The 19,436-nt window shown below is 27.4% G+C and overlaps 2 protein-coding genes across 4 annotated transcripts in view; one reads left to right on the forward strand and one right to left on the reverse strand.

Moving 5' to 3' along the window:
- The window catches only part of LOC101237501 (trichohyalin), a 90,341-nt gene that overhangs the window by 45,271 nt on the left and 25,634 nt on the right, over positions 1-19,436 (forward strand). The window contains exons 20-27 of the mRNA XM_065817418.1: positions 5,883-6,000; positions 10,736-10,908; positions 11,121-11,406; positions 11,503-11,747; positions 11,955-12,154; positions 12,264-12,405; positions 12,586-12,729; positions 15,936-16,115. Of these exons, the coding sequence (XP_065673490.1) occupies positions 5,883-6,000; positions 10,736-10,908; positions 11,121-11,406; positions 11,503-11,747; positions 11,955-12,154; positions 12,264-12,405; positions 12,586-12,729; positions 15,936-16,115 (1,488 nt within the window). The remainder of the gene's footprint in view (positions 1-5,882; positions 6,001-10,735; positions 10,909-11,120; positions 11,407-11,502; positions 11,748-11,954; positions 12,155-12,263; positions 12,406-12,585; positions 12,730-15,935; positions 16,116-19,436) is intronic.
- On the reverse strand, positions 1,201-4,288 carry LOC136090619 (uncharacterized). 3 transcript variants are annotated; one of them, XR_010643571.1, is made up of 8 exons: positions 4,204-4,288; positions 3,651-3,725; positions 2,927-3,005; positions 2,719-2,802; positions 2,357-2,530; positions 1,895-1,941; positions 1,576-1,680; positions 1,201-1,289 (listed from the first exon to the last, which is right to left on the reverse strand). XR_010643571.1 is itself a non-coding variant. In XM_065817419.1 (5 exons), exons 2-5 carry the CDS (start codon positions 3,701-3,703, stop codon positions 2,405-2,407), a joined length of 342 nt encoding a protein of 113 aa, XP_065673491.1. In that variant the 5' UTR covers positions 3,704-3,725; positions 4,204-4,288; the 3' UTR covers positions 2,280-2,404. The 3 variants fall into 3 exon arrangements, 1 of the variants encoding a protein (XP_065673491.1); XR_010643570.1 differs by lacking the exon at positions 1,201-1,289 and having other exon boundaries at positions 1,563-1,680; XM_065817419.1 differs by lacking the exons at positions 1,201-1,289; positions 1,576-1,680; positions 1,895-1,941 and having other exon boundaries at positions 2,280-2,530.

The raw sequence follows: 19,436 nt of genomic DNA on the forward strand, positions 1-19,436 counted from the left end.
CATTTTATTTTTATTTGAAAATTCAGAAACACAATTTCTATAATGACAAATAGAATAACATAATACTAATTTTAGTATTATCTAAATCATTAATAATAATGAAGTTCTATTTGCAACTTAGGCAAGTAAGGTTTCCCTTGTAAAATAATCATTCGACGCTGGCTATCAGCCCTCTTTAAAAGGTTTTGCAGGAATGGAGATAACGCTTTAGGATCAAAGGTGCTTACGGATCAAGGATGCAAGTGCTTCCATTTATCTCTTTAATATTTGTTGAATATAAGGAAATCGGCAAAATGCAAAGTACACACTAGTGAAATGCGAACTTTTGTGCAAACCAAAATATCATATTTTAAGGACCATGATTATTTTATTAATTTAAGTTAAATTAATATGAATATATTAGTAATGTATGTTATTAAGTGTAAATGCATTTACTGACTATTAGAGAGAGCATGCAGGTAAATGTAAATACATCGACTGAGGGTTTTGGTTGGAGCAGCGTAGTCATGTTTATAGTTCCTGTTTATTGATAAAAACAATAAACATGACTAAAAAGCTGTTGCTACATGAAATACCTTTAGAATAATGGTCCGCAATTCAATTTCGCATTTTACTTTGTATTTATATTGAAGCACTTTTTGTAGTTAATGTATCAACTGTAGTTAATGTATGCGGTAGTGGTGTAGTGGTAAAGTGCTCGCTTCAGAAGCGAGACGTCCCTGGTAGTACCGCGCTCAATTTGTTTCTCCGCGCAGCGGCCTTGTTCGTTGAGGTTCGTGTTTAGGAGTTATAGAGTTGAGAGAGGGTTATAACCACTATTGAGTAGCCTCCTCATCTGTAGTGGCCTTCATGGCCTTGAGGAGGTAAATAACAAAAAAAAAAAAAAAAAAAATTATATTTTACATTCATTTTCACCAACTTAAGAAAAATATGTTGTACCTAATATGAGGAGCCCAAATTTAATTTCTCTAAATGTTTCAGTATTTATTTGTTTGATTATTTTATTATTTTCTAAAGGTTTCAATATTTTTATTTTTTTTCCAATAGTATTATGTAAGCTATATTTCTATGATGTAACCGTGTCGAAATATTTTATCAGAAATTTAAATATCAAGTTTTATTTCAATTATAAAAACGAAATTTAATAATTTATAGGTTTTATTAATAATAATGTATTTCTAAAATTAAAATAAATTGAATACAACATTTTCTGCAAACATCAAGAACGTTAACGTAACCATTTCTGCCACTAATCCTATCGGCTAAGTCAGTTTAGCTTTTTCAATCTTCTACATTAGTTTCGATATTGAAAATATAAATAAAATATAAAAAATTAATGTATATATATATATATATATATATATATATATATATATATATATACATAAATATATATATATATATATATATATATATATATATATATATATATATATATATATATATATATATATATATATGTATGTATATATGTATGTATATATATATATATATATATATATATATATATATATATATATATATATATATATATATATATATATATATATATATATATATAAACACCCAACTCACACTTGCTGAACATCCAAGTGGTACATCAATGATTATAGTCGGATCTGTTTTTAAACCCTTAGTACTTATAGATGAATTTGATTTGCCAATATCTTTAAAGGATTTCTGAAAAAAAAAAAAAAAAAAAAAAAAAATATATATATATATATATATATATATATATATATATATATATATATATATATATATATATATATATATATAAATAAAATAAACATTTATTTTTCAAATTTAAAGAACACACATTTTATAATTTATTATTTAATATCTAAAACTATTTTATTGAATTCTTTAATAAATTTGACTTTAAAATTCTCACATTTAATAATTGATTTTCTGAATAAATTGATACTGAAAAATCTACATCTAAAAGATAAAAAAAATATATAAAAACGTTATTCTTATTACATTAAAGCTAAATATATTTCAATTCTTTTACATTTTTTTAAATTTTGAAAGTATTGCTTTTCAGCCCTTGGAATTAGTGTTGGCATTTGGCAATGCAAACCTAACTGCCGAACTTAGCGTTTGAGGTTGCCAAATATTTCCGAACGGTTTAGGTTTCTACTTTTTATGATGGAACTTGTCAATAAATATTTTTGCTGACCTGATGATGACCTAAAACATATCAAGGTCTGCAATTTTTTGCCAACTTTATTTTTTTTTATTTTTAAGGGTTGGGTGTTTTATAATAATAAAAAATAACTTATTTCTATACCTTGTTGCTATAAACATTAAATAAAATATATATATTGATTGAATACCAGTCTTACAGTCTTACCAGTTTTACAAGTTGATTCTGGTGAGCTACAGAAACGCTTTTTATCTCTTAAAAAAAAAAAAATAAATGTGTAGTAATAACTAATAATGGTAAATTAGTTGCAAGAAAAATAAAATAAAAATATAAAAGTTTGTATTGCCTTTCAGAAATAAAAGTACAGAGAGCTACTTCAGCCTAAATCGAGAATGCGCAAAAATATTATTAAAAATAGTTATGATATTAATAAAAGTTATTTAAAAAAATCCCTTATTTATATAATTATACAAATTAGTAATATTTAATTATATAAATAAGTCATATTTAATAATTTAAGTAATTAATTACTAGAATAAAAAATTGAAAAACAAAAGCTTTTAGATTACCTTTATTCTTGACACATTACTAGCTTTAGCAAATATAAATACAATAGATTCAGGCACTAGAATTTTAAATACATAGTCACTCTCCTAAAAAGATCATTACTTAAAAAACAAAAATAATACTGGAAAAGTTGAATATTATCCAAATAGATGATTTTAAGATGAAATAATTAGAAATAAATATATGAATAATATTTTAGATTATGATTACCTTCAAACTATTAAAAGCTAAAACAAAAGCTTTAAAAAGATCATGCAATTGATCTTCTGTCATTAGGCTAAGGAGATCTCTGTAACAAAAATTTTCTGAATAAATAAACGGAAATACAAAAACATGTTTAATAATCAAGAAAAAATAAAAATAAAAATAAAGCAAATGGAATAATAGAGTGTAAATTCCTATATTTTTATGTAATACAAACTTTTATCTTATCCATCAACAATAAACCAGTTATGTCTGTAACTGTATAACTGAACATCAAATACAAAAATACTATTTAAAGATTTAGCATTTAGTAAGTTTTATCTACTTTGACTAAAAGTCGATTTAAAAAAAAAACTATTCGACTTCAAGTATTGAAAATTGAATACTCAAAAACAAAATATTGCAAAAGATTTTATTTATATTAAAATATTACATGTCATTTTGTTTCCAAACTGATGTTTAAACAACTCCCAATAAATAAACAAATGCTAAAATATATTTTTAAGAACACAGTATTTAATGAACTCTAGGGACCTTCAAATTTGTTCAAAACAAACTCCCTTCATAATTAAATAGTAACTGGCAAAGGTGGGATTTGAATCTGCAATCCTGCTGCGACAGGCTATCCATCACAATAATAGCAGCACACTATACAACTGAGCTATCCCGACTCAATAGTATATTATATAAAAATGTATCTGTGAATTATAAATTTAAGTAAGATACTTACTTGACCAGAATAAATAGATTATAGCAACTGAGAAGTGCTATTTCAACATACATTTCTTTGAAAACAGATTCAATCCTATAAACATTTATTATATCCTTATTTTATTACAAACAGTTATAAAAAAAATATTACCACAAAATAAGGTAGACTGTATCGAGGATCTTTCTCTCACATCTAGACTTGAAATTTAAAAAGAATTTCATGCAAGTTATTAGATTGTATTGCAACCTTACACCTGTGAATCTATCGAACATAAAAATTCTGATCCAAAAATAAAAAATCTATTATTAAGTCATCATTTAGTAAAATCTTTACTTTTTGGCTTTATTTTGACTGCTAATTTTATGAGTTCAAGCTTAACGCCTTATTAAGACTATATTTATTGAACAACACTTTTATTTCTCATTTATTTACACGTCAAAAATTGTATACAAATATGTGTATCAAAATTTATAAAATATATATAATTTTTAACATATATATAATTTATAACATATAATATACACAAATACGTGTATCAAAAATTATATACAAATATGAATAAATCGTATACCTGCTGTAACAAATGTATCCAAGTCTTCGATATCACTTGAACTACCTTGAAAGAATTATTAGACAAGTTTGAATTTTTGTTTTGTTTTAAACAGAAAACAGAAAAAGTGAAAAACAACAACTTTATATTTAGAGTATAAGTAGAGTGCTCAATGTTCTTAAAAGAACAGAGCAATTATAAATTAGTAGAAAATCACTTAACAAAAATTTATCTCATTGATAAATTTTTGTTAAGTGATTATAAAATTAACCACTGTGTATCATCAATAAAGACTCATCAGAAATGATGATTTTATGATGAATCTTCATTTATGAAACACAGTGTTAAATGAGATAAATTTTTGTTAAGTGATTTTCTACTAATTTATAATTGTTCTGTTCTTTTAAGAACATTGAGCACTCTACTTGTAGAATATAATTTAAAATTTTTTAAATATATATATATATATATATATATATATATATATATATATATATATATATATATATATATATATATATATATATATATACATATATATATATACATATATAAATATATATATATATATATATATATATATATATATATTTATGTATAAAATATTTTATGTATGTATATAATATTTTATTTAGTATTTAATGGCGATTTAACAAATTTATTGCCGGATTACGATCAAATAAATTCTTAAAAAACAAAAAACTTATAAGGCTCTAACGTACGTTCCCGGAGTTGCAATAACGAACAACAAGTTGCAATAACGAACAAAATTGTTACAAAAATGAACATATGCCGCGTCAGGTTGCATTAACGAACAAAAATGTTCGGTAATGCAAATTTTGCGTTGCTATACCGAATATCCTCATCATCATCATCATCATCATCATCATCATCATCATCATCATCATCATCATCATCATCATCATCATCATCATCATCATTGTCATTACTTTATTTTATTAATCTTTTAAAAAATGCTTTAAAGCTGCATCAATTTACTAATCAATGGTACACACAAAACAATAGGTGTTAAAGCAGGGGTTTCCAAAGATACAAGCACCTCTAGATTCTTTTTTATTTTCCTTGTTTTATTTTTAATTGCAGTTAAGTCTGAAATCTGGTTGTTTTGAAAAAGTATGATATATAAATGTGATTCAAAATATATTTTTGAATCATCAAAACTTTGACAGGCCTCTGATGGTGTTATTTACATGAAACACACTATAAGTTTGTGTCTGTCCATCTTCAGACAGTGTTAGTTTGTGTTACAATTTTCTCTCTGATTTTTGGGAAGAATATTTTACCAAACTAAACTGACTGAAGACAAAGAATGCAGAATGATGAATTGAACACTCTTCTGTCCTTTTTTCTTCATTTTATGCCTGTTTTTTTATGCATGTACTTTTTGAACAATTAGCTGTAGTGGTAAAAAATTACCCTTTTTTTTGTTGCTTTTTTCGTGAGTTTTTTTTATAGCAAAAACACAAAGAAGTTAAATGTATTTGATTCTATTTTGAATATGGTAATTGAAATTATGACTTTTACAAGAAAATACTACCATTTGAAAAATTTAAGTTTGTGCCACTGCTTTGAGTTAATGCTTTTTAAAATATATTAAATATAGTATAATTTTTATATACTAGTATCTTTTTTTAAAAAAAACTCAATTTTAAAATAGAATAAATTCTAATTTATTTCAGGATCTTGTAAAGCTCTTTCAAAATATTTCTCTTGAAAATATTGATGAAACTAAGCTTCTTTCATTTATGACCCAAAGAATGTTCATAGAATATTGGAAACAGGTTTCTTTGGAAGTAGGTGAGTTTAACGCCTTTGTTATTTTTATTACTGTATGTACATGTACATAACGGGTGATGCGGAAGTTATCGGACAAAATAAAAACGTCAATAACTTATTTATAAATAAAAAAACAAACTACTATCATATTTTTTTTAAATAAAGCATTTATCTTTTAATAAAAATATATTATTTTTTATATGAAAAAACAACACCATCTGCAATTGATCTCAATTTTGCTCTGACACCTTTCATATGCGACTGTAAAAAGTTTAAATCAATTTCTTGTAGTTTTAGTTTAATGCGATCAATCAAAACTTGCTCTGTTGAAGCTTGCCAATCTCCCTCGTAAACTTTCTGTGCCAAATGTCCCCAAAAATTTTCAATCCAATTTCAAAAATTGACCCCATTTCGATTGTTGACAGGTCTCGTTAATTCTGATTTCTTTTCTCTAGTCCAGGATGTCGGACGACAAGAGTGCTTTTTATCAGAAAACGATTGAACAGTTTTAAGTCTTTTTAGGTTATCATATATTGTACTTCGAGCAAATCCTTCCTTTTCAAAATGATTTACGATTTTTTTTTTTTTAATATTAGGTTTATTTACAAAAAACATTTTTAGTCGCTTTCGAAAAGGTTCTCGTTCAGCTGCATTTAACCTCATTTTACCACAAAAAATGATTATTATGCTCAAATAATAATCAGTTTTTGTGATAAAATCAAAGATAAACCACAAAAACTAATTATTATGCACAAATAATGAAATTAGGATTTGTCCGATAACTTCCGCATCACCCATTACTTGTATACAATATAGAAATAAGATATAAATGGTTTTTTATTTTATAAGTACTGTCTTCATTTTTTAAATTTTATTTATTTTTAAGTAATTATGATTATAACCAGCTTTGAACAACATACTGTTTTTTCACACGGTCTTGGTCTAGCTAGCGTTATTATAACTTGGTCTAGGTGGCATTATCAGAAAATTTTTGAATAATTACGTTCTAATAATAGTTTTTAATAATATATTTGGTATCACCAATATAATTAAAGGTAAAAAATGTATAGAACATTTTTTTTTTTAAATATGATGTTTTGCTACAATATAACTTTACAATTTGCGATCTTTCTATATTTTACAAATTTGTAAGGTGTATGATATTTTATAAGATAAGCATAGTTTCTATATATGATGAGAGTATCATAGGAAGAGTAAGGAAATATGATAAATAAACATACAGTATGCATACAGTATGATTTATAACTTTTAGTATAACTATAGCTAATTTAATTTTTTATTAAAAATATATGTCAAATTGGTAAAAAAAAATATATGCCAAATTGGTAAAATAAAAATATATGTCAAATTGGTGTTTATACATGTAATTGTGCTATTAGTGATCATATTAGGGCTGTACCGGATTGAATTTTTCCAAATCCGGCCGGAGCCGGATTTGTCGGATTTAAATTGAAAAATCCGGCCGGAACTGGAGCCGGATTTCGAAAGCAAATTACAGGAGCTGAAATCCTGTAAATCAAACAATGTTTGAAATGGTAAACAATGTTGACCATTTTCAATACCAAGTGACAACTTTTTTCTGTTAAACTTAATTTTTTTTATTAAAAAAGAAGGAAAAATTTTCGAACAATATAAATAAAACAATATAACAGAACAATATAACAGAACAAAATGATTGATAAATGATTTTTTTCTATTTACTAAATTAATCTATATGCATAAGACTAAATAGTATTTAGTCTTTGATCAGTTTCGAATTGTACTTAAGAAATATTAGACAAGCTGCATTATGTGGAAGGAGTGAGCTGCGGTGATCATTGAGGCAACCTGCAACACTGAACAAGCGTTCTGATGGTACACTTGTCGGCGGTGCATCCACCAAATAAATGCAAGCTACTGTCGCCAGAGCTGGCAATCTCTGCATATTTTTACTCCACCACTGTAGTGGATCAGCGAGTCTATTTATTTCTGGTTCTGCCAGATACTGGCTTAGCTGAGTTTCAATGCTTGTTGGCAATTGTTGTTCAGGTGCTGACGTAGATTGAGCAATTTCATCAATACATCGCCAGAGTAATGATGATGATGTTGAAGAATTATCCAGCTGGATTTTTTTGCTGGAACTTCTTCAATTTTGTTAATCTGCTGCTTAGCATGCTCAGATTGACTTTCATCTTGCATCGATACCCTCTGCACTGTAACTTTATAGAATGCAAGTAGAACCGCTGCCTTTGCAGCTGTCAGTGTTGCCTGTGATGAAAAGAATTTAGTTTTAAATTGTAGATCAACCAATGTTGCCACTGTATAAAGATGTTTCTCCTCAATGCCTTTGAAATGCTCATCCAATGACTTAAGTAGTGTTGACTTCATAGTCTTTACACCTGCATCATTGCTTTCATTTTTCAACAGGTTCCGCAGAACTATTACAATAGGGATAACCAGTGATATATGTGCTGTTTCATAGCTAACTTCACGAGTAGCCTCTTCAAAGGGAGCCAGCACACAAACTACATTCTCCGCCACAGACCATTAATATGCAGTTGGGCAATAAGTTCCATCAACTTCTGAACAGTAGACAGTTAATGCACGACGCATTATCGACACGAACGTTGAATTCCACCTTGTACTCACGTCTTGTATCAGCTGGTGGTCTGGTAAACAAAGTTCAGCCTGCAGCTCCTTGAACCGACCAGTCGCAGACAAAGAATGCCTAAAATGACTAACTAATTTATTAGTAATACTTATTATATCTGATACTGCCCGCTGGTTGAGCAAGCCATCATGTACACATAACTGAATAGTATGTGCAAAGCACCAAAGGCTATCTATGTTGGCATCACGGAAACATTTTGATATGTTTGCCGCATCATACTGCCCCTACACTGATGACTGCCTTTCAGCATCTGCTGAAAAGCAGTCATCAGTGTAGGGGCAGTATGATGTCCAATGAATGGCTTACAATTCAACACAAAGCTCATGTTTTCAAAGTGCTCTGTTACCCAGTGGGCAGTTAAACCCATGGATGATTGCAGAGAAGTTGCTGGATCTAGTATTACCAATAGTTGAGCACACACTTCATCATTTATTTCAGGAATTAATCACTCTGAAAAATATTTCCGTGATGGAACAGTGTACCGCCTCTTTAAAACTCTCATCAGTTCAATGAAGTCTGTCTTTTGAACAACCTGAATCGGTTCCATATCAATTATAATCATCTTAGCAATGACACGATGAATTCTAATTGATGAGCTGTTGTTGATATCCCATATTTTCATGCGTGCAACTTGTTCTGGAGTTGTGTACTGAATCATAGCTTTACTGGTTGCGGCAGTTGTACCAGGTTTAGCATTTGACAGTGCTACAGTCTCAGCTTTCTTCTGTGAGTCAGCAATTTTTATTTGCATTTCGTTGTATTCTTTAGGATGTTTTGAACAAAGATATGTTATCATAGACAAAGTTGAAAACTTTTTAGGTTCACCAGCTTTACCACGTGACAAGAAGCTGGGACACAGCAAGCACTGGCATTTTGAGCTGTCGCTATCCTTTAATTTGAAGAATTCCCAAACTGGACTGCTTTTATCATTTTTTCCTTTGCCTGCCATCTAGTTAAAAAAAGTTAAAACAAATCTTATGAATGACTATACAATTTTTGCAAAGTAGTTGAATGTAATATCTCAACATAAATATAGCTAAACGTTAGAAAATTATTTATATTATATTCTTAATTATGTTTGAAATAAACAACTTTAAAAATTTTATATTTTGAATAAGCGTGAATGATTTGGTTAATAATCGAAAATAAAGTAACAAATTACTTCTAAAGATTGTTTATAATAAATAAATTTTATTTAAATTATCAAAGAAAATATTATATTATGTTAATAAGGTAGTTTTATTAATTAAATACTTTAATTAATTTAATTTTTAATTAAATATGTATTTTTAAAAATTTAAATCTTTCAGAAATATTTCAACGACAAATTTTTTCGAATTGCGAATTTTTTTTGCTCTGAAGTTACCAATTTTAATTGTCGCAATAAATGGAATCGATAACTTCAAAGGGGAAAAGGAATTGTAAAGAAATGTAAATACAGATACCTTTACAAACATGGAGTACATAGAATATAGAATTACAAATAACATTGATTTATATAAATAAAAGCAAAAAAGATGTAATAAATAACTGACCAAAATTCAGAAATCCGGCTAAAATGTGGCCGGATTTCAAAACTTTTTGCCGGAGCCGGATTTAGGCCGGATTTGTAAAAATGGCCAGATTTTGGCCGGAGCTGGAGCCGGAATCCGGTACAGCCCTAGATCATATACTTAAAGTATACTAGAATAAAAAAAAATATATTTCAAAATTTATGCCAAAAAAATACTAAAATATTGCTAAAAAAAAAATACCCAAAAACAAGAAAACAACACCAAAAATAACAAAAAAGCTTCTTTTTTTTAAACCCAAGAAAATGCCAAAGTAAAAAAATGTGTTTTTTTGCAACCTCTAATTCAGCCTTTCCATAACCAATTCATCTTATTTTCACTAGAAAGTTCAATCATTCTGAAACTAAGAAACTATATCAAACCAATTTTTTTTTTTAGTAACAAATAGTATAAATATTGATGTTATTATCATTTCATTGTTACATTTTATAAGTCTTTAGTAATGATATCATCATTACATCATAATGATCATAGTAAAAGTTTTTTTTATCGATACTTTTTATTTTTCTTTAAGATAAATTTCCAACTGCAATTAATGAAATGGCTGTTTTAAAATTTATTAATAAAATGAATTCTATGAAGCTGACAAGAAACTCTCAAGATGAGATTTTGATAAGCATACTAGCAGACTTACAACAATGCCAAGATCAAGAGATTGATGATATTATGAAATCTGTTTCAGAAATGGTAGATAAATTACCAAATGTTTTATAAATTATCAAATATTGTTGTTTATCAAGACCAAATATTGTAGCATAAATTTTAGTAATAATAATAGTAATAATAATAATAACAATAATAATAATAAAGATAAAAATAATAATAATAATAACAATAATAATAATAACAAATAAAAATAATAATAATAATGATAACAAATCAGAATAAATATTTTACAGGATGAGAATAAAATCAACGAATTGAAAGAAAAAGAAAGGCTCATGTGTCAACAACATTTTTTCCCAAATATTTCTTTGGTGTTATCAACATATGAATTAAACATAAATGATAGTTCTATTTTCATAAATGGTTTGTTAGAGAAGTTTGTTGCATTGGAGGACAAACTTATTATGAATGGCTTAGAAAGAAAGTTTGGCAAAGTAGCTTGGAAAACTTTGGATTGGCAAGACCAATATAATGAACTGCTAAAGGTTAAAAAAGAGCAAAAAAGATTGAATGATATTGGTAACATTATTTTTTAGTTTGTTTTTGTTTAGTTTGTATTTTTTAATGTTGTTTACAAATAAAAGAACTTCTTTTGATACTTTGTTATTTTTATAGGTAAAACTGAAGATGCAAAGAAAATGTTAAATGACTTGATTGTTCATGATAGTAATTGTCATGTGTTACTTGGGCTAACTTATATTGAAGAAGAAGAGCGTTTAATGAAAACAACAGTTAAATTCAAAAAATTAAATGAAGAAGGCAAAACAAAACAAGAAATTGAAGAGGAAGAACTAATTGAATATGAAAAAACAGAAAAAAAACTTATGGAAAAATCAACTGGAATTTTAAATGATTTAAAAGTTTGTATTTAAATTATTTTATTATCCATAAAATAAGTTATGACTCAATATACATATATATGTGCGTGTGTGTATATATGTATGTGTGTGCAGGGGCGATTCTAGGAATATAATTAGGGGGTTTGAATCCATAAAGTTTTTTTTTTTTGTTAGTTTTTTATTAATTTCTGTTTTTTTTTTATATTTTTAATTTTGCAATTTTATCAGGAGATTTGTGAAGCAGAAAAAAAAACATTATTATCAATATTAGAAAGTGAAGATCCAAAAATAAATACTCAAAACATTCGACAACTCAAACTGGCAAGATTGTGGCATACTGCTCGACAAACATTTCTTGAAAGCAACTACAACACAGCTGTTTTGAGAATCTTGACATCTAAGTGTCAGGAAATAAAATTTTCATCTAAGTATTTATTTAGTTATGAAGTTATCATAAAAACTTATTTATACGTTGTGAAGAAACTTTTCAATTAAGAATTGAAGGAGTAATGTTACTTTATACAATTTATAATTTAGAATAGTTAATGATCGACACCTTCAAGAAAAACTTGCAAAAAAGCGTCTCGATTTTTATAAAGATGGGTATTATTCCAAAGAAGAGCAAATGCTGAAAGAGATTTATAATAAAATAGAAACTAATGATCTTTTAATTTTACAGGTTTATTTATTTGATTATTTTTAGTTTAAGAAATAATTTTTTTTTGCTGTTAACTTTTAAACTAAAATCTTTTAACTTGAAAAATAAAATCAGAAATTAACAAAAAAATTGAAACAACTTTTTTTATTTTTTTCAGGATGTATTTTTTTTATTATTATTATTATTTTTATCTTATTTTAGGATGTACTTTTATATGAACTTGAAAGAAAACATATTTCAGAAAGAGATTATTTATGTAACCTTATTCATCCAGAGAAGGAAAGCATTTTTAAAAAGAAAAAAATGTTGCCACAGCATTGTAGTGCACGGCTTGTGGAACTAAAGGTAGAATATTATTTACATAAAAATATATTTAAATAAAGGTAGAATATTATTTAAATTATAATGTTAAATAATAAAGTTTATTTATTAATTTTGATGTTAAGCATTTTCATTATGAAAATAAAATTGAAATTTCTTGCTGTTAATGTTGTCTTAACACTTCATAAATGTTTCGATAAAAACCCACAATTTAGGATAATAAATTATATAAAATCATTATATAATTAAAAAAAAAAATTTCAGACAGTTAACAAAATAGGATATATCATTATAGAACATTCAAGAAAAAATGTTATCCTTTACATAATTTTATTATTAAATTAGTTTTTTAGTATTTAAGAGAAATAATCCTTATATACATTTTAAAAGTGGAAAATATTGTATGCAGCAGCAGTGTGCAATATTGTATGCGCCAGCAGTGTGCAATATTGTATGCAGCAGCAGTGTGCAATATTGTATGCAGCAGCAGTGTGCAATATTGTATGCAGCAGCAGTGTGCAATATTGTATGCAGCAGCAGTGTGCATCATTGTATGCAGCAGCAGTGTGCAATATTGTATGCAGCAGCAGCGACGTCTTGCACCATTCGATTTTAGTCTTCGATCCTGTCATGCTGCATTAAAACCACGACTATCTCAGAAAAATATTCGTGACCGCCTCAAATTATGTAAAGCACATAAAAATTGGACCGTGTCAATGTGGCGGCATGTCATGTTCTCAGACGAATTGCATGTGAAACAATTTGCTATGCATAAAGTGAATGTTCGACAGCCACCAAACACACGCTATGATGCCCGTTATGTTGCTCCAGCAGTAAAACATTGCCCTGCAATTATGATCTGGGGAGCAATTACTGCCAGAGGTCAAGTGGGAATCCATCTCATGCCACCAGGTGAAACTATCAAAATTAAAGCAGAAGTGGCAAAAGCAAACTCGACGTTGGCGACAACTTTGAAAGAGGCTATATTGGAGGCATGGTCCCAAAAAATATTGCTTGATTACTGTGACTCTCTTGTTGCCTCTATGCCTCGAAGAATAGAAGCTGTCCTCAAAGCCAGAGGAAGACATTCAAGGTACTAGAAATTCTTTTCTGATGTGAACTACTTGTTGGTTTCTTCGAAAGTGTGTCATTTTCTTATATGAATGTTGTTTGTTGCGTTTAATTCAATCATATTATCATTAAATTGAAGTGGTATTATGTTTCTGTCTAAAAACCTTAGTGGTTGGATCTTTCTGGCCAGCACTGTAGATACTTTTAATGAAGCAGCTAATGCTTATTTTAACAATAATTTAATAAAGTAGTTAACATTTCAAAAACTGAACACCATTGAGGCAAAAATTTTAATTATAAATCCGTAAAATATGCTCAATATTTACAATTATAACAAATTCAGGTATATTTAAAAAAATAAAGTTTGAATTTTTATAAAACTAATTTTTTATCTAAATATTGAAATAATCAAATTTTCTGGTACAGAAGACAAACTTGTTTATTGTTTATATGCAATGTATATAATATGATGTAATATTATATAGTACGATGTAAGTTAACGGAAAAAAAATTTAATCTAAAGAAAATATTCTAGCAAGCATATGAATATTTATTTAGGCAATTTTAGGTTTACAAGTTATGTTTGTTCAGGTATAGGAAATGCAGAAACAAATTGCAATAAAAAATTACTTTAAAAAAATTTGCTTTTAACTAACAAAGCTAAACTCTTAAATATTTAGTTGTTTGGTTTCTATATAACAACTAATTTTATCACTTGACAGACTCAGCATTCGTTGAAAGCATATGCGCTTAAATAAGCTAACCTATATACTAAATATATTTATCATATTAAACTATGTAATGCTTGGTTAAACCTGATTGATTTTAAATTTTAGCGCAACTATTATTATATATCATTCAATAAACAGTTATCTATAGTTTTAACCTGTTTTATTTTAGGTTTTTATTTCATTGTTTTATTTTATTTTCTAGGAATTAAATTCCTTGTAAAATTCAAAAATATCTACAATGCGTACATTTAAGTTTTTTAAATGACACGAGTGTTAATAACATATTTCAGTAACGCAAGTGTATATCAATCATTTTGTAAATAAATAAAAAATTTTAATTTTTAATTAAATTGCTAAAAAATTAATTTGTCAAATACATTTTTTCTTTAACTTTCTGCATCACATACCCATTTGAAAATATTGTATTTGAAGGTCATATTTTTCATACTATTTTTTTTAAAATACTACATTTTTTAATAATAGAAACCTTATTTGAAATTAAAAGAAATTACATGAAAATTTGGGAATTAGTGCTACTAATCCATTGAGCAACTTGTACAGAAATGTTCTAAATACAGTAATTATATAATAATTTTCAATTTGTTCAAAATATTTGATTTGTTCAAAATTAAAAAAAGAACTATTGCTCCGTTTTTAAAAAAAAAGTTATATAAAAAACTCCATTACGCAAATGCGTTAAGCAATTTTTATTCATTGCAAGGCCTGCAATATAAACTTCAACTGTTACACTGGCTCCATAACTTAAAAAGATCTTTATTGAAATCTTTTCACTTTGCATCATACTCATGACATGTGTATTTTAATAGATTATTTATCATGAGTGAATATAAATAAATAAAATCACATGTTGGTATCATATTATTTTGAACGTAATTTAAAAAAATTGAATAATTTAAAAAATAACATACCATTAACATACAAGGATATACAGGAATATGGTGGTGATAAAATTGATATATTGTCATTACTAATATATTATCATTACTGATATATTGTCATCACTGATATATTATCATTACTGATATAGTGTCATTACTGATGTATTGTCATTACTGATATATTGTTATTACTGATATATTGTCATCACTGGTATATTGTCATTACTAATATATTATCATTACTAATACATTATCATTACTAATATATTGTCATTACTGATATCTTGTCATTACTGATATATTGTCTTTACTGATGTATTGTCATTACTGATATATTGTCATTACTGATGTATTGTCATTACTGATATATTGTCATTACTGATATATTGTTATTAATGATATACTGCCACTTTTATATCACATATTAACACACTAATTTAAATGTTGATTTAACATTTCTTGTTATTAAATATCTTTAATTGGTATCAGTTGATATCTTATACATATAGTTACATATAACTTATTACAGGAGCTGTATGAACAATGTCAAAAGGGTCATTATGAAAATCCACAAAACATCCTTGAAGAAGCATTCCACTTAAGAATAAAAGAAAATGATTGTGACGATCTTGATGTGGAATATTTGTCAGATCTTCAAGACATTCAGGATGCTGAAATTGAGCAAGTGTTTAGTGAACTAGTAGATAAGGTTGTTATTATTATTTTTAGTTTTTATTGTCATTATTTTTATTATCATTTTTACAGCTTATTGGTATAGATTTCTATATTTCATCACTAAAAATGTTTATAACAATGAATAATTTGTTATCTCAGCATGATGGATTTTAAAAAAATATTTTCTTGGATGCTTCCTGTATTATGTTTTAAATCATGATGAAGTTTAAAAAAATTTAAAAAAATTGTTTTCAATTACCAAACAATGAAATATTTATGCAAATTTACATTACATGGAGTTAATAAATTCATATAAATTTAATTGAATAATTTTTTTAAGTGTCAGAAATGTTATAAAAACTAAATCCATATTTTTTTAAATAAAATTTTTTATTTAGGCTTTGTAATTTTTTTATTATTATAGCTTGAGATCATTTTGTTGTCATTTTAGCTCAAAATATTATAGTCAAAAATATTTTTAAATTTGAAACATATTCCAAATAATCAGCTCTATAGGAGATTTTTATTTACAAATGCTATTCATCTTCTTGATGAGTCATCTACCCTTCATCTTCTCGATGAGTTATCTACCCTTCATCTTCTAGGGTTAACTCTTACTTCCGATCTTTCTTTGAAACCATATATCGAATTCATTGCTAAATTAGCATCTGTTAAGGTTGCTTCTCTTTATTGTGCTTGACAATTTCTTACTCTGGACTCTATTCTTAATCTCTATAAATCTCAAATCTTCCTTGTATGGAATACTGTTGCCATATCTGGGGTGGATCTTCCAATGATGCCCTTTCTTTTAAACAAGGTGCAAAAACGCATTGTAAACATAGTTTTTTTTTTTTTTAGATTATTCACCTCCCAATGGCCCGAGGGGGGCCACTACAGTTGAGGAGGCTACTCATTTAAGTTGAACCTGCTCTTGCAGCCAATCTCCAAGCATTATCACATCATTGTAATGTTGTTTTTCTTTTTTTATCCTACAAATACTACAATAAACACTGAATTGCTAAATTGCTAGTGTCTCTTGTGCCATCTACTAAAATTCATTCTCGTGTTAATTGTCGTTCAATTAAGTCTCATCTTTTTTCTGTGACTATTCTTCAGTGCTCCAAAAACTCTTATTCATCTATGCTTTTTCCTTGAACATCTGTTCTTTGGAATTCGCTTCCTTCTTAATTATATATAAATTATATAAATCAGGAAATCTTGCTTTCCTGATTTATATAATTTGCAGTCTTTAAAGTTGTCTGTCAATCATTATCTTGCTCTATAAATTTCATCTTTTCTCTTCCAGTAACTTCCAACTCTAATAGCAATTGCTTGCAGCCTTGTAGAAGTGAAGATGTTAAAAATATATTTATATACAGTACTGTGAATAAGTTTTAGCCCACTTATTAAAACTCATGGTTTTTTAACATATTTTGAATAATAGCTTCTGATTATTTTTTATATAAAATGATGTCTAACTTCAAACAATACTAAACACTATTTTAACAAACAAAAGCAATATTTATCAAAATTTTATTTTTGTATTTAGATATCTAATGTGTTTATTTTTATTGTATGCTGATCTGAACCCAATTCATATCAGCTCGTTTGTTTTTAGTTTGCTCTTGCATTTTTGTTTATTTATTGCTGTGAAGGCTTCATATTACATGATAGTACAGTTTACAAAGATATTTCATAGATACTCTGTGTTAAATATTATTTTTTGTTTTTCTAAGAGCGAAACTTATTCGAATTTACGTTTTTTCTTCTTTTTCTTTTGTATTGTTATGTTTATTGTTATTTAAGTAATAAAATGGGTAAAATTCCACTACTGGAACGTAAAAGGTAGTGCGGTAGTGGTGTAGTGGTAAAGCGCTCGCTTCAGAAGTGAGAGGTTCCGAGTTCGATCCCCACCATGTCCCTGGTAGTACCGCGCTCAACATGTTTCTTCGCGCAGCGGCCTTGTTCGTTGAGGTTCGTATTTCGGAGTTATAGAGTTGAGAGAGGGTTATAACCACTATTGAGTAGCCTCCTCATCTGTAGTGGCCTTCACGGCCTTAAGGAGGTGAATAACAAAAAAAAAAAAAAAAATTATCGTCCTTCATGAAGAAGGTTATTCTCAACGACAAATTGTCTAAAAAACAAAATATTCAAGGACAGCCATTAGAGAAATTATACAAAAATTTAAAAACACGGTATCTCCTGAGGATAAAACTCGAAGTGGAAGACCTCCAAAGCTTACAAAATATGACATAAAGTATTTTTAAAATGTGTCTCTGCGAAATCGGAAAAAAACCTCCAGTATACTAGCCCAAGACATTCAGGCTGCGACTGGGACAAATGTTTCCTTATCTTGCATTCGACGACATTTGCTAAAAGCCGGGTTAAGAGGGTGTGTTGCAGTTTGAAAGCCTTTACTACATTGAGACAATGAGGAAAAAAGACTTAAATATGCATATGTACTATACACAGATGAATCAAAATTTGAATTGTTCGGTAGCAGAAGACGACAGTATGTAAGAAGAAGGGTAGGAGAAGCTTATTGCCCTGATTGTCTACATCCATCACTCAAGCATGGGGGAGGTTCTGTTTTAGTTTGGGGTTGTATTTCATCATCTGGAGTCAGTTTGCCATCAATTCTGATTAAATCCCCTATTTAATCAGAATTGATGGCAAACTGACAGGAGAACAGTATTTAGAAATTTTAAGACATCATGCAATACCAACTGGAATGAGACTAATTGGTAATAATTTCATTCTACAGCAAGACAATGATCCCAAACATTGTTCCCGAGTGGCCAAAAAATATTTACAGGACATGTGTGAGGAGGGAGTTCTCGAAGTAATGAACTGGTCTCCTCAAAGTCCAGATTTGAACATTATTGAACATGTTTGGAATTATTTGAATAAAAAAAAGGCTGAATATAACCCCAAAAATGTAGAAGAATGTTTTTGATTATTAAAAAGAGAGTGGGACAATATTCCACTCTCTTTTTAATAATCGTTTCATTACAAATTTATATAAATCAATTCCCAGGAGATTCATTTCTCTGATCAATGCAAAAGGCAGGCATACGAAGTATTAACTGTTTTTTCTTTTTGTATCATATTTTGTTAAATTATTTCAAGATATTTTTGTTTGTAATATATGTGTCTATAAACCTGATTTTTTTTTATTTCATAAGTCCTTCATATTTTTACGATAAAATCAAAAATGATTATAAACTTATGGTGGGCTAAAACTTATTCACAGTACTGTATATATATATATATATATATATATATATATATATATATATATATATATATATATATATATATATATATATATATATATATATATATATATATATAT

This window comes from Hydra vulgaris, chromosome 14 (genome assembly GCF_038396675.1).
Source record: "Hydra vulgaris chromosome 14, alternate assembly HydraT2T_AEP".
NCBI lineage: Eukaryota > Metazoa > Cnidaria > Hydrozoa > Anthoathecata > Hydridae > Hydra > Hydra vulgaris.